General features: G+C 39.7%; 1 protein-coding gene across 2 annotated transcripts in view; it reads right to left on the bottom strand.

Annotated features, from left to right (window-relative positions):
* epha10 (EPH receptor A10) overlaps positions 1-16,845 on the bottom strand; it is a 164,506-nt gene that overhangs the window by 14,731 nt on the left and 132,930 nt on the right. Inside the window, exons 7-10 of one of the 2 annotated variants that reach the window (XM_086280947.1) lie at positions 13,034-13,307; positions 10,999-11,107; positions 5,261-5,386; positions 1,697-1,752 (exon numbers count right to left, since the gene is read on the bottom strand). In XM_086280947.1, coding sequence (XP_086137073.1) covers positions 1,697-1,752; positions 5,261-5,386; positions 10,999-11,107; positions 13,034-13,307 — 565 coding nt within the window. The remainder of the gene's footprint in view (positions 1-1,696; positions 1,753-5,260; positions 5,387-10,998; positions 11,108-13,033; positions 13,308-16,845) is intronic. The other variant, XM_086280946.1, reaches the window with a different exon arrangement.

Raw genomic sequence — 16,845 nt, 5'->3', positions numbered from 1 at the left:
TCATGTTCATCCATCACACATGCACTGCAGCAGCTGGTTAGATTCAGGGTTCACCGAGTTACTGCTATAGGCACACTCGAAGGGAAACTGAAACATATTCAAGAACATTTTCTTTCATTATAGACAGAAGAACACAAACTTCTTTGTGTCTTTCTCCGTTCATTTTCTTACACACCTTCTCTTGCCGTCGCTCTCTTATGCAGAGTCAGACTATCGATGGCATTGCAAATGAGTCACGAGCCTCTTCTCCTCGCATTCATGGAATATGTGCTGAATATTTCTAGGTCACATACTCTGACATAAAACTAATATTCTGAGCAGTGTCACTTATGATGAGTCTCCTTCTCTGCCAGTTCACCTCATCACACTTAATCCCTCAAACCTCTTAGTGCGCCCTTCACTCACTCACTCATTTCCCCTCCTTCTTCCTCTACTTTATTACTCACACGCTCATTTATTCACTTTTCGTCTCTCTTCCCCTGTCCTCACGCGTTAATATATGGTTGTAGAATGTGTTTTAAGAGTCTGGCAGGCGAACAGATGGGAAAAAAAAAAATCATAACACCCACTACTTTGCGTGCTTCCAGCTCTCGGACAAAGCAGACCTGCAGGAACGCGAAAGCATGCTGCACTGGGTTTGCATGCACGGAACGCAAAACGGACTTTTGTGTTGAATAATGAGGAAAAAATGTTTATATGGGTGTCCAAGTTTCGGAAAGAAAGGTGCGTGTGTGTGTCTCTGAAAAGCAGGCCAAAAATGTTTCGGTGTGTTTCTGTGTTTGTGTATATTACGTGCTTGTCAGCTGTTGGCATGTCTTTGTTTGGGAAGATTTAATTCCCATTCGCATGGCTTCGGCTCATTATTCATCAGACATAGTGCTCCAAACCTCTCTAGAGGGCTCAGTATGCTGGGAGATTAAACAACGCAAATGAGCACGAGCACACGCTTGCGCACTCACACACAATTAAAAAAAAAAGGAGAGAAAGCAAACTCTGCATGCATACACACATAAATAAACTCTAAAACACACACACACACACACACACACACACACACACACACACACACACACACACACACACACACACACACACACACACACACACACACACACACAGAGCCACCACATTAGCAAAGCACTGACAGGCAAACCCGCACACAAACAGGAACAGATATGTCAAACTTGTTTCAATCTGTCACTGTCAAACAAAAAACCTATTAAGAGCTTTGTGACCAGAGGTTAAAAAAAGAAGCATTTACAACCTTGTAAAACAACAACATTTACTGTTCTGCTTTTGAAGCACAATCTCGCTTGTTGCCTGCCTTGTTCATGAGATTTTAGCCTTTTTTTTCCCCCATTCTTTTTCCTCCCCTCATCTCCGGCTCTTTATCTTCCTCCTCCTCCTCCTGATTTCAATCTCTCCCCATCAAACTCAACCACGCACACACCACCTAATGGAGTGTGTCAGTGTGCTCAGAGTTGGCTAAGCATGCACTCAGAATTGCGAATCAAGGCTGCGGCGCTACTTAATGCCTCAAAAGTCATCTGTAATGCACGGGCATGTGTGTTCACATGCCATTCCCGCACTGGAATAGGAAAAGACAAAGCCTTTTTTCAGATTCCGCCTCCTGTCCCATACACTTTATACAGACACAGTGATGCTGTATAATACAATCATCACTTTTGTCACTTACATTGGAAGTAAAGTTCCTCATCTCCCTCTTGAGAAGCCTTACTGTAGCCACATTGCCTGCGAAGAAAGAGAGAGACGGTCATCAGAGAGAGTTTCTTTTTAATCCCATTTAGCAGACACAGGTAAATGGCAGAATCAGCTGCTCTTTATCTTGAGCCATGGTTATAAGTAGTAACTGCCAAGAGAGAAGAAGCAACAATGAGAATATTGACAGAGGAGAAAGGATGTGGAGAAGCATTCATAAAGACCCCTGAAGTGTTCACTCATCAGAAAAGTCCGAGGCTCAGTGCCAATCCTGCCTATTTGAGTGTGCCACCGACTCACACCAACAGCCTTGCAATTGATACACTATTGTTGTTTCACCTTGAATAACTTTTCATCCAAGAAATGAATATATATACACTTTGGCAACTGGACTGTCCTCATCCTTTGTCACCACAGGGGCCTAAAGAGGAGCAAGCTCAATAGGATCTCACTGTTGATGGCTTCTGGCTGAAAAAAGCTTCTTTTTCTTTTCTTTGCATGCAACACAAATGCCACGCACACTCACACTGTCAGTGACAAATTAACATTTGGCTGGCTACTAACAAACTTACTTAGATTAGAAAAATAGAGGAAAAACAAGACTAAAGAATTACTGAGGATATAATTAACAACATCAGAAGTTTTTCTAACAACCGGTTTCCAATAAAATATAGTCTACAAATACCAAAATATAGTATAAAAGTGTGCAAAAGTCTCAAGCCTCCTCTCATTTCTTTGTATATTCATAGGAAAACTGAAAATGTTGCGCTGACTTTTTGGAGCATGCGCAAACATACATGGAAATACAACATGAAAGCCAGAAACAGAGTTTGTATAATTCAGTAATGGTAAGGTCCGGGTTTTTCAATTCAGTTGTGCTTTTACTGCATTGGCAGTGTGTTTGGTTTTAATGTCATACTGAAAAATTAAGCAGTTCCCAATCTGATGCTTTCCAGATGGCATTGCATGGCGGATCAAAATCTGACTGTATTTTGTTTTTTTGGAGTTCATAATTCCATCAGTGTTGATGAGATCTCCAACGCTACTGGCTGGAATCGTAATTTACAGATGGCTATTGGCACTCAATGCTGTACCTCTCTCCTGATGTCATCCATAGATTTTGTTGATGATTTTAACCAAAACGATTTATTACTCGATGAGTGCCATTGCCACTGATTTTCAGTCCAGTTTTTGTATAATTTGGTATACCTGTATTTCTCTCCTAAAAATGGTATCTTGACACTACCCATTAGACCATTTCTGATGAGGCTTCGCTAAACACTAATTCTTATACACATGACTTTCAGATACTATTCATCTGCATTAGATAGTGTTTCAGGCTTGTCCCTTCTTTTGTCCAGTTTGCTCCCTTTTTTAAGGACACACTGCAAACTATGCTAAGGTATACCAAGTTGTTTAACCAAGTGTTCAAAACCTTTTCAAAAACATTACAAGAAAGTTTCGCTCCTTGGAAGCAAAATATAAAGAAATGAGGGGTAGTTAAAAATTTCTGCATAGCACATTTAAATGCTTTATATGGAATGAGAAGGTCAAGTACAAACATCTGAAAGTTTTCTTCAAATGCCAATCTTGAGAGTGCCTCGTCCTTCAGGTCTTTAGCAAATCAGTTTAGCCTAAGCCTTTTAAAAGAACAGACGTGTATGTATATCTGCATCAATAATATCAACAAGTGAACATGGAACATACTTAACGTTCTGCTGCCATGGCTAGCAAAGACTGCTGTGGCTGTTTTGACAAAGAAGTCACAACGTGTCACAGTTAAGGCCCGAGCACAGATGACACTGAGGTGTAGATTTATGTTTAAGTACAATATTATACCTGCTCAGGCAGGCATGTGTTAATGTGAACATCATAATATATCTGCACTACACAAAGAGCTGGTGCACAGCTGAGAGGGAGTATACAGAGAGTACGACAGTCGTATGTATGTGCACATGGGAATGTTAATGTGTGTCGTTTGTGCATGAGTGTGTCTGCACAAATTCATGTGGGCGCACATGTGTGTGTGTGCGCGCTTTACAGGATCCTGTTATATTGCATGTGCATGTCCCCGTGAGTTTTTATAAGGAGAGACGTGGCTGAGGGTGAGGCTGACACATCCCTCAGCCTGTGTAGCAGTTGGGTCTGAGACAAGGTCAGGACCCTGTCTGTCAAAACACACCAGCAGACACATGCACCACAACTCCTCAGGGCAGGAGATATCAGACCGGAGAGAGGAGACAAGAATTAATAGATAAGGGAGCACAGCGTAAAGGGAGCAAGGGGTGGGAATGGGAGGAAGATGAGAATGGAGGGCACCACGGTACCGAGAGAAACAAGATGCAGGAGACCAAAGGGAGGAGTGGAGGTAAGGGAGCAAATAGCGAACGCGGCAAGGGGAGAAGGGCAAAGCAGTGGAGAAATCATCGAGAGAAATGAAGGAAGTACTGCTGCGACGAAGAGGCAGAGGAAGTGACATGAAAATAAGAGGTTGCGAACAAGAGGATAATTGGGAAGAAGGTTATGCAAGGAAGTTGAAACTTGAAGAGGCACACAGTATAGCCTATAAAGTAGACTGCAAGGAGCAGCGGAAGAAGCAAAGAGAGACGAAAAATATGCATCTCAGAGATTAGAAAAGTAACAGAAAAACAGAAGCTAGGACACACAGCAGGATAAATCAACCATCTAAGCCCTGTACTCATTAAATAACTGCCACAAATTGATATATATATATATATTTAAAATAGTATGCTTATTGAACCTTCTGAAAAATTAAAAAATAAGAGTTAATATCAATTAGCATATATGAGTTTTAATTTTTATCATATTAGCTACATCTGGCATCTTTTTGTAATTTGTTTCTTAAAAATATACGTTCAAATTAGAGACAAAGTCTCAAAAACTCACAAAAACCCATGTATCAAATATGATACACTAGGCATAAGGAGTTAAAGGAGTGACAACAAGCTAATAAGCATGAATACTAATACCAAATACCAAAGAAGGATGTAGTAGAAAGTAGTAGTAGCAGGAGTAGTGGTAGGGATGCATGAAAAAGACTCATAAATCGATTTATGTGACCATTTCCCTTTCTTCTTCTGAAATGTCATATATGTGACAAAAATGAAATAGCAGATGCAAAGTAGTACTCATTGGAAGGTTGCTTCTTATTGAGTATGAATTCCCACTCCCTTTCAACATGTAAATTAATCAGAATGTTTTTTTGTATGTAATTTGTATAGTATATTTTTTTTTCTCTCATTTCTTTTCTAAATGTACTTGTATATTGTTCACATGTTGAAATAAATTACCAATCAATCAATCAATCAATCAATCAATATGACTGGCCTTTACATTTTTAGTTTGATTTCAGATCTCGGTGGAGCGCAGTGGCGAGGATATAAATAAAACTGTGCTGAACCGCTTCATGAAAAAGGAAAGAAATGGTTATTATGATTCTCTCGGTATGAGGAAATGAAAGGAGACAGAAATGTGGGGCTAGGGGAGCAGGGAGAAAGAGACTACAGACATGCCAGTGTACCTGGGCATCAGCTCTGTGAAGGGAGGAAGAGGAGAAAGAAGAGGAGGAGGAGGAAGGGTGGAGAAGGAGGTCGAAAGCAGCACCACGCTAGCAGGAGTTACATTGGAAGAGCCTGAGCAGACGCTGCTGGGAAGAAAACAAGGAGGGGGTGCCATTGTCAATTCTGGCTCTTTTCATGAATTTAGTCATTCAACACAACTTTGGATCCAAAACAGATTTTTCTCTAAAATCTAATCACTGGAATACAGTGGATGCTATCAAGTAAACATACAGTACAAAAAATCATATAATATACTTTCAATTTTTGTAAACAGACCTTGCAGTCTATTTCTAAAACTAGAATTACAAGAATTCTGGACTGATTTTTAAATTTCACAACTTCAAAAGAACCAGATGGCAGAAGGAAATGTGTGGATGGTGAATGCTAAAATTTCTGGCCAAACTCTGTCACTGTCTGCTCAGCTTCTTCAAATGTTAGTTTTGGCAAGACTTCTTTTCTCTTTAAGCCCTATTCATGAGCAGATATGTTCTTTGGGAGGGGGGAAAACAAACTTTTCATGTTGATTGACACTTCATTATTCACATCTGTGAAATCCTGTCAATTTAATTGAGCTATGCCAACAATTCTATTTTTCACAAATCTGCATTTTCATTTCCTAATATTATGTCATATGCATGAAGTGGATGGAATTTCTGTTTTAAATGCCACACAATGTTTATTTAAGACATGTTTCAATACCTTTGCAAAAACCTTAATGTAGAATATCTGTAAAACTCAACTAGCAAAACTACTGCATTAAAATTTTGCTGCTATATTTAACAAATTAGTAGATTTTCCCTTTGGTTATGTGAATAGCATTAACTATGGAAGCAAAAATGTTGATTGTTCTAGTTGTATGACATATAGTTATTGCAATGAATAGGTTAAGTGAGGTTTTTTTTTTTTTTTAGATAGTTTTAGAGAAAGAAATGTTCTATACAACAACAACAACAACAACAACAAAAATCTGAATCAAGCAGAAAAACAGACTTTCTCTATAAATCATATACTTCTAGCCTTTAGTACCCTGATTAACCATTTTGGCAAAACCGGTTATGTTAGCTGGAGAAGACTAAAAGAAACCAGGGCACCGATGAATGTATGCGTCTTATCCTGGCATCTGATCGATAGCCAATTAAAAACCACTCCCTTGTCATGTGTGGATAGAGTGAGTGACAGCTTGATACCTGTCAAAGTGGGGGACATGTTTAATATTTATTGATGCTATCATCTCACCTCATCTTATGGCTGGCAATAAAGCTAAAGCTCCTACAACCTTAGCATTGCAAACGAAACACCCAAGTAGCCTTATTTTAAAAGGTCCATCCTTCCATCTTCTTCTAATTATCTACCTCATCTTCATCATAGGGGAGCTAAAGCAGATATCACAGGCCAAGATTCTTGCCATGTTCCAGACACCTCAGAACTCAGATGTCAGGACTTGTGAGCGACATTATTCCCGAGTTAGCGGATTCTTAGCATAGTCGAGCTATTAGAGCTAAAAAACATATTCAGAGATAAAGACTAATCACTGCTCTGCGTATGACTTAATGAGTTGAAAATACAAAACAGTGGCAGTACAGATTAAAAGTTTAGTTTTACTATTGTTTATGTTCAGTGCCGCCATCTTGGATTGATAACTCGGGGGTACGTTGTTCTGCTTCAACTTTCCGAGTGGGAGTTGAGGGGGTGTTACACACAAAAAATCCGAGTTATTCGGGGAACGCAGGGCTCCCATCAGACAGCCGTCCACGCTCACATTCACACTTACAGCCAATTTAGAATCACCAGTTGACCTGGTGTGTGTGTGTTTGGACTGTGGGAGGAAGTTGCTGCCCAGAGGAAGAAAATGCAAACTCCACACAGAAAGGCCTCAGCTGGCTGGTCGAGGATGTCAGAATAGTTTGATAGGTTTTGTGTGTGCTTTTGCTTAATTTAATCAATTTCTATGGCAACTTCAAAAATCGATCATAATTATAAAATTAGTAATAACATGCACTTTTATGCAGCTGTACATTTTTAGGTACAGTCACTCACACTTTAGGGTGAGAACTTTAAAACAAAATAGAAGATGGATGTCATGTAAATTATGCTGCTTCCATGTCAGCTCTTTCAACTCCGTGCCTACATATCCTAGAATAATGCAGGTGCAGAATAATAGGTGAGAGAGCATGAATAGAATCCTAGCTGAGGTATTAGGCCGGAGGAGATTTACAATATGTATGGCAAAATGCACGTAAAATTAGGTAATTTAAAAAAAAAAAAAAAGAGAACACTTTAACTTTTATCCATTAGTATAATGAGATTCACTTTATTCCACTGCTGAGTTTTGCTTTACTCGGATGAGCCCTGCTACCACATAAGTATCTCTCCCTTGGGGCAGATAAATAGTGTTACTCTAAAACCTACTCTCACACAAAGATAAAGACAAATATAGTTTCAGCTTCATTTGTAAGTTATTACTTACAAAGGTGTTAATTTAAACACTATCTGGTGAATAATAAACAGCAAGACTGACAAAATGGCTTTATGCATAAGTAACTTCCAGACATAAAAGCACTGATCTGTTCAACATATGCATGCACCTATACACTGCTGTGTTTGAGACCTTTTTTCTTAGCTTCCCCATCTCTTCCCCTTTGAATCCTACTTTTTTTTTTACTGTGTCACCAAGTGTCATCAGCCCTATGAAATGACCCTCATCTTTAATTTCCTGCTTCTTTCTTTCTTTCTTCTTGAACTCCTCTCCATCCTCTGTTCTTGATAACTTGTAACTCACTCACCAGACACCAAAACACACACACGCACACACACACACGCACACATTCAATCAGAAGACACAGAAACGCATGCTGGTGTGGCTGGTGAAGGGTAAACAATCCTTGCACTGACCAGTCAAGCCTGGGCTTCCTGGAGAATGTTTGGGCAATGCCCTGGAACTCTGGCTCTATCAAACTCTGTCAGGCACCACTGGATTCTGTGTGTATGTGTGTAAATGATAGGATAGAGCATCAAGGTGAGGTTTCAAAGTGAAGAAAATACAAAATACCCTCTCTTATCTCATCACGCCCCCTCCACTTTTCATCTGTTTTTATTACCACTTTATGTTAATAAGAGTTCATAATAATTTGTATGTCACTGTAAGTGACTATGACTGATGATGAACCTGTGCTTAAATAACATCTTTATAATGGTGAGACTGAGCTGCAAGAGTTTCTCAGTTCATCAGTAAATGTATTACCATAAAAGCAATCAGCAACTATTTTGAGATTTGATTGAGCCTTAAAGCAATTTTCTTGCATACGTAAATTGCAAGATAATGGGAAGCAATTCTAGGGCTTCTGGTACAGAAATGCTAAAATATTCGTTGTTTTATTAATAGTAACTTTGACTATTAAACTTAATCAGTAGACTGCTATAGGTTGTCCAACACAAGAGATCTAAAGACTAAGAGAATAGTCGATGCAGAAAGTTAAATACACCAATTATGCGGTAAAATATGGCACGATCTGTTGTAGTGGTGTACCCACATATGGTAATTCAAACCAACTCACAGAAAATAAAATCACTGGTCCTGTCGCCATCCCCTCACCTCAAACCTTTGCTGCACCAAGTTCTGCTGGAGGTTTCTCTCTGTTAAAAGGGAGTTTCCCCTTCCCACTGTTGCCAAATGCTTGCTCATAAGGGGTTGTCAAATAGTTGGCTTTCTCTCTGTATTATTGTAGCGTCTTTACCTTACTTGGCCTGATATGACGCTTTATAAATAAAATGGAATAATTTCCTTTTTTTTGGACTCTAAGAGCTGCAGGAACAGAAGGGGTTAAGAGGAGGGAGAGACAAACCCCATGTCCATTACAGAGGCACAACTAACGCACTCTATATTAAAAGTGAAAAATGAAGTAGGTTTGAGGACCGTGCATAGCATCAAGGGCACATCCATAAATGTGATGTGCCATAAATGCATTTCGCTGCCAGTGTCCATCCATGCCTTTATGTGTGTGCAGTGGAACTCATTTGCATGTGTCTGTGTGAACAGGCAGATCGATGTAACTGAGACCCTCCAGCCATAGCTGTAAGCTGGCTGTCTTTGCGAACACGAACATGGTAATTGAGGCATCACACCATTCTCCCTTTGTCTCTATGCAAAACATGAAGAGCTAGTTAATGGTCCAGCAGCGATGAACAATGGAGACCACTTGCAATGAATGCAGTGATGGAAATAAAAGAGTAAGATAACCATTATTATTCACTGTGATGCTGTGCACAAGGGCATGATGCTGCCTTCCTCAAAGCAAGAATTTATTTAAATACTTGTGCTGTGTGTGTGTCAGAGTATGTGTCTACTGAGAATAAGCACCTTGTTGAATTTTATGCTTTTCCTACTACAGTGCTGTTGTCTTCACTTGACTATGTCTGCGAATGTTTGTACATCCATTCCTATATTTTCCTTTAAAAATGTTTGACTGATATCCACCAATGTGTATGACGCTGCTGTGAATGAACAGGACCCAGTTTTTCGCCCAGCTGAATCCATCATTGCCCCGTTTGTCTGGATCTTGAATTGGTCGTGGTGTCTATAACACAGCCCCTCTTTATACACACATACAGAGAGTGTAGCTGTGGAAAAAGCCCACTTTACTTTGTATGGTTGAGAGTGCAGCTTCAGTGAAGATCAGTGTATCCGTGTGTGTGTGTGTGTGTGTGTGTGTGTGTACGGAGAAAGAAAAGAGGATGAACAAAAGCTATACAGACAAATCTTTGCACAATGTGTTGGAAAATCTCACTGGACAGACTGAACAGTTGAATTGCAGCCAAATGGAAGAAGAAAAAAAACATATGCGTGCATGTGTACTGTGTGGGAATAGATATTTGCCCTCTACTCATGTGCTGCATATATGATTGAGAGTACAGTAAGAGTTGCGAGTCTGTGTGTTACTGTGTAGGCGTATTTGAGGTGAGATGGTAGAATTCAGAGTTGGGCATGAGTCAAAGAGCAAAATGTTTGGAACAAGCAGAAATCCACTCACTCCCTTTGTCTGCTCAGCTGAATAAAACATGTAACTACACGACAAGATATTCAGCTTCCATATCATAAAATCATTTAATGTTTAACAGTCAAGACACTCAAGTCTGGCAAGTTATGTTAATATGTATTCGTCAGTTATTATGATTGCCTACATTGTCTTTAGTAATATATTGCAATGCATGAGCCTGTGGCACCAATGTAGTCATTGCAGGGAAATGTGCAGCAACATCTACTAATCACCTGAGGACTAAAAGTCCAATTAATTACTTAAACACCTATGCTCACAATGCCCCACTTTACAATTTTTTAAAAACATTCCATCATAACAATTATCTTATCTAAATTGTGTCATTAAAAATGACCCAAACTGAACCTAATTGTCAAGCTGATGTCTTTATGTTGCATATTAAACGATGGTGAGCGTGGCTGCACAACGCAGAATCACTGTTAATGTATGGTCCTTTTACAGGATCCTCTCTTACAGACAGATTACTATAATCTGGATTAAGATGGAGCTGCATGTGATGGTTAACTTAATATGCAGCCGAGTCTATGATGCGTACGAAGTGTGTAAAAAGATACTAAAATCTGGGAAGGCCTTCATGAACCATAGGGAGTGGCTAGGGACTTAATCTACTGTGTGCATGTTTACATCAGTATATTCATATCTACCTCCTCCAGATGAGCAGTCCAGCTCCCATGGAGAGCAGCATAATGAGGGCAGCCACAGACACGACAACAATGATCACCACCGGATTCTGTTCACTGGATGCCAGTGCCACTGCAAATAACAAAACGTAGTTATTACACATATAAACACACACACACCTTAACCGAACAACATAAGTAGCAGTTATGAGCCTAGGAAAGAATCACAGGGACATTTGTGCACATGATCTTGCTGACATTCAGCTGAAGAAGAACACGAGCTGAGGACAAATTATGAAGAAATCTTTTTTGCTTTAGTAAACAAGAAGCACTGACATCAACAGAACAGCCTCATCTTTACAGTCACTGAGTAGTTGTTCTAGATGCTGTTTTATACTCTAGTGTATCAGCTGACATACAATTATGCACATTTTCATATTTTAAATATTTCTCATCCATGTTAGTTTCAAATGTTTAGAGCTCGCTGAACTCGTCTGTGTTGCAGTGGGCGCCTGCTACATCCTGTTTTCTTACACTACCTACACCTGGTTCCTCTCATGAACATGTTACTTATCCAAACTGCATTTTAGTTTAAACTACACCTTAAAGCACAGTTAGAGTCAAACATCCAGCCACAAACAATGCAGTAATTTTCAAGCTTTTATTGCAGGTTTAAGGTTGACAGGACGACATGTTGAGATGTGTTTTCCTACAGTTTCTTTCCTTTGTTTTCATTGTTACTTTACCTTCGTGCATGTAATGCATGATTTGGTCAGTTCTTAACTGAGTGGGAAGCACAATTCCAAGCTGTTTAGGCTTAAATGTCAGTGTTGATTAATATTCACCGTCTCCCACACAAAGTTAATTGACAGATAAATGTAATAAGCTGTATGATTTGTTAGTTGGTGATGCAGTATGTGGGGCGATTTTATGAACCCACGAATAACAAAAACAAACTTCTTGAATTGGACAGCCAGCCAAAACCTTTAAGAAGTGTCTTCGTGCACGTCAGCACCGCTTTTAGCCACTCACACATTTGAATCTATTCTACTGTGTCTACTGTGTCAAAACTCTTTTAAGAGGAGAAACTTGTATGAGGCTAAGACAGAAGCTGTTTTAACGCTGTGAGAGGGTGCATGATGGCATGTGCACAGTTCACATCACTCGTGTCAATTTTTCTGCCTTAAGCCTCAGTTATATTTTCCACGTCCACGAGTCCACTCGGGTCTGCTCGGTCTGAGTGACAAAATGTCGTCATAACACGGGAAGCGCGAAGGTCGGTGCAGATGTCTGTGCGCTTGGCTGTTTTTTTGTGACCGCGCAGACTTGTCAGCAGAGAATTGATATTATGGCTTCCCGGTCATCGAGTCTCCAGCTGTCCGTGTCCACAACGGAGTATAATCAAGGCTTTAGACACCTAATGGTGCCGACTGAACTCCTGATCTAATTCGCTGTATTAGAGCTTGGACAATGGTCAGTCATTCTGATACGGAGATTAATTTTTCAGCTAGATGCGATTTTGAGGTCCATGATAAAGTCACAATTGCAAGTGGTCAGATCAGGAGCACAGAGAGTGCTGGAGGTAGGGCCTAAATTTGTATCAAGGAATCACAAAACGTTTCGATCACACATTATAAAAGTTTCTGCAAAAGTAATGCACCCCTCTGGTGCGAAGCAACACCGCTATAATACTATAAATTCTCAACATTCCTCTTCCTGGAGAAATACAATGGTTGAAAAAAATATATTTGTGAAAAGTACAAGGCAAGAAACAAGAAGGATACCAGCCAAACCCTGAGGTGGCATAAGGGACACTATATCAACAGGCGCAAAGAAGAAACATTTCACGGCTTACTGCTAATATCTTGAATCTTCACACATAATCTTAGACACAGTCACATCCCATATCTGTCTCACTAGCAGCATGCCTCATTGTGTGGGCTGGCCAGGTGCCTGCACCGAACGCCTACCCAATCTGCCTGGTCTAAGAGAAGGGAGTGGGGAGAAAGGAGAGAAATCAAGGAGGGGAAGGGGGAGGAGGAATAAAACTGCTACTCACACTCGCCAAGTGTCTGCAGCTCCAGGGGAGTGCTGTACGCCCCGTAATCAATGGGCGGCGGGGACGAGGATGAGGATGAAGAGGAGGATGATGTAGAAGAGGAAGAGGACGTAGAGGAGGAAGATGAGAGCGGGGAAGAAGACAAGGCTGAGGAAGGAGCTGGTGTTGAGAAGGGGCGGATGAGGAAGACATATGTGGTGCCGGGCTTAAGGTTGTTGACACTGATCCGTGTGGCGGCAGTCTTCACAGTAGAATAACTCTGATCCTTTTGTTCCTGCAGAGATCGAAAGAGAAGTGAGAAAGAGGGAGGGAAAAAAACAACAAAAGAGAGAAACAGGAGAGGAAGAGGTGGAGGAGTTAGACGTGTAGGAGGAATTCATTTGTGAGAGGGATCATTCGTTTCCGAGGCACAGTTTGTAATTCTGGGAGATGTGCAAGACAACTTTGTAACAAAATCAGAGGCTTCGGTAATGTTTCATTTATTGAGACAGTGTTTCAAAGAGTCAGACAGTTTGGCACGTCGAGTTAGGAGTTTTTAACTTGCTTTTAATAAGGGAGCATTACTCATTGCTTTGGGAATAAATTATAAAAATTCCAGAAGGCAGTAACAGTGCGACTCCGTGTAAAGTTTTTAGAAAAACAAATATGGTGCTCATCTGTTGATGAGAATGAGTGACACCTTCTACAATGCAGAAAAATGGGCTGAGTGAGTAACACATTCAAATAATTGCAACACTTGCTTTGTAATATACTTGGTTTTGCATGTTATTTGCAAAACATCTCCATTTAAAACAGCAAGTATAAGAAGTCTGCCATGATTGACACGGATTCTGGTTCCCAAACAATGAATTTTAAAGCTTTTGGCGACTCCTTGACTTTGTGCAGCATCTGCATGAAGTTGATCTGATGGTTTTTATGAAAATGGAATTTTTCCCAAAAGCGTGTGTGTGAAGGTCATTGTAGTCTAAGGAGCTTGGATTTCTTTAAGTTGCTTGAAGACGTTTCACCTCTCATCCGAGAAGCTTCTTCAGTTCAGTTCCATAGGAGGTCCATTGTGCCTCTTTGGGGGACACTCCTATAGGGCTTAAATCTGGGCCTCTCCATGATTTGACCTTAGAACTGAAGAAGCTTCTTGGATGAGAGGTGAAACGTCTTCAAGCAACTTAAAGAAGTCCAGATGCTTTTCTTTCCAAGCTCCTTAGACTTCCCAAAAGCTTCTTATTAAGCTTAATCTTGGTCGGCAGGTCAGATTTTTATATGGAGCTTTTTGAAAAAAAGTAGCAATAAAACATATCACATCATCATCAGCTTTAGCCTAGCTCAGTAGCAAATGTTAGCATGCTACAAAGCCTATCTGAGCGTGATGGGGGAAAAAAAAAAAATCCCCCAAAGCATCCGTATGTTATGGTATTATTGTGGCATTATGATGTGAATAAAGCAGCCACCGTGCCCACATAGAGAGCTGCTACATCTCTATGTTTTGTTCATTTGTGAACACAGAGGAGGAAATAAAGACAGCAGAAAAGTCAGATGAATGACACACACACACTGAAATAAAAAGAGATTAACTGAGAAACAGAACGGTTGCTGCTGCATAATGAGCGTACCCTGCAGAGTGAGCTAAGCTATGTGACAAGAGCTGACAGGAGAGAACTGAAGAGGAAAATTTTGGGAGTCTATGTAGATCTGAAGCGCGCAACAACAACAGCACTCTGAGCTGACACTTTCCAAAGTCAAGTAATGAATACACCGAATTAATCATCATTAGTCATTAACAGTGTTAATCGTTCTTATTGTCAATAATGTTTTCTAATTATTATTCAAATTACAAGTTTAAATAGTTCAATTTTTTAAATGTTTAACAAATCATTAAATTAAACAAGTGATTTTAAAATATCATTAAACACCATGTGGGCTCAGACGATGACTGTGCACTGTGGTAAAAGAGACAAAGAAAGAAAGAGGCAACATGCTGACTAAACAAAGCTTTTCTTTCTTAAACTTTAATCGGGTTTCTGCATTACCTTTTCATTTCATGGCTGTTTAACAATTTTCCTGTCTTACTGTCAGTTATACTCCTTCTATCACTTAAATTCTCTTTACTCATCTGTTTCCCACATTCTGCTTTTCTTCCCCTACACGCAGTCCCACTAAGCGCTTTTTCATTTCTTTCTATCGCTGTCTTACAAGCATATTTCCAACAAGTCATTTCCCCATCTTCCTCTGTCTCAAATACCCTCTTCACCCCTCTCTTTCTATCTGTTACCACAAAAGCTTTTTATCCCTTCAAAGTACACCACAATATTCCTCTTGTTACCTCTTCTTTACCCCGCATCTTTCCCCACCCACCTCTCTTCTAGATTTGTTCCCGTCTCTCTTTTTTCATATAAAGATCTGGGAGTAGAGCAGCAAGGAGCGGAGCTTTAATAAATATGATGAAGCATAGGGAAGAGAAGAAAATGTGAAAACTGGTGAGAGCTTGCCACAGCCAAACACAAAGACCTGGCATTGCCAGAAAACACAGTGTGTGAAAATAGACAAGTGTGAGTGTGACAGCTGTCATTTTATGTCCACGACAGATTTACTGTAAAGACTAGTCGCAATCTGCTATGCTATGCAAATGAGCGTGACACGGCAGATGAAATTACAGCGTGTGTTCATGAAAGAAAAAAAAATTAATAAAGATATTCATTTATACATTAACTGGGCTATGAATGACTCTGAAAAAATTCTGGAAACAATAAATGGTTGCATTTGAACATATGGCCTTCTGTGATTCTGTAGGGAGTGTTAAAATGTAGCAATCTCGGCTTTTGTGGGAATAATTTTGACCTCTCAGAGTAGCTCTTTAATGTCCTTTCATCAATACAATGGTACTATTATAGTACATGTGAAAAAGAAAATTAGTAACGAAAATACAAATAAAATCTAGATTAAAAAAAGCACAAGTGAAATGATTTCAGAACTTGGAAAAATCTTAAAACAAAACAAAAATATAGAGTTTTGATATTTGTTGGTTTGGTGTAAATTTTATTACAACTTGCCTGATGAGGCATTGATGGAGGTGATTATTATTGTAATACCTGTACTGATTTTTCATATATACCTCCAGCTCAAACAGCTGAAACAAGAAAATCTCTGAAAACTGAAACTAAACTAGTTTAAAAAACAAAAAGTCAAACATGAAATAATAATAAAAACTAATAAAAAAATATAAGACATGAACATGAAACATAAGCCTGTTAGAGCTGTGTGGTACACGTCTATTATAGTGGCACGGCCTCCCTGTTTATCTGCACTCTGTTCTGTACAGCAGGTTCTGTACTGCTTGTTCTTGCTATTAATATTGATAAACCTGTTATAGAAGTAAATTTGATCTTTAATATCAGCCACGAACATATCTCACTTCATTCTAATGGCAAAGAAAGAACCTCCAGAGTGCTGAACTTTTCCTCCAGTGAGTTGCTGAATGCTATTTATATCAAGCAAACACGAGAGAAATTAAAGTTTACCGCAGCTTTACTGCAGTGAGGAGTGGGTTTAGAAAATTTGGTTGGGCATCAGAAAGTCACCAGAAAACAACGTACTTCTGAGGGACTCCATATGATGCATGTCATTCATTTTGTGAGTTCTTTCCACTATAGTTGGTACCTTTAAGTCTTTCCTCTCTCTCTTTGCACCGATCTGTGCATATCTAATAGTAATCTTATCTGTCTCAGGCTCTGGAGCTGCATGTTCCTGATCTGCAGTTACTGTCCCAACAAACCTGCAGGGCATTTATTATTATATTGCTTGCACGTCTTTCATGTTTG

Source organism: Aulonocara sp. 'chitande type north' Nkhata Bay, linkage group LG22 (assembly GCF_057382095.1).
Source record: "Aulonocara sp. 'chitande type north' Nkhata Bay isolate Kocher_YH1m ecotype deep benthic linkage group LG22, A_spYH_male_GT1.1, whole genome shotgun sequence".
NCBI lineage: Eukaryota > Metazoa > Chordata > Actinopteri > Cichliformes > Cichlidae > Aulonocara > Aulonocara sp. 'chitande type north' Nkhata Bay.
This window is presented reverse-complemented; position numbering and strand designations above follow the sequence as displayed.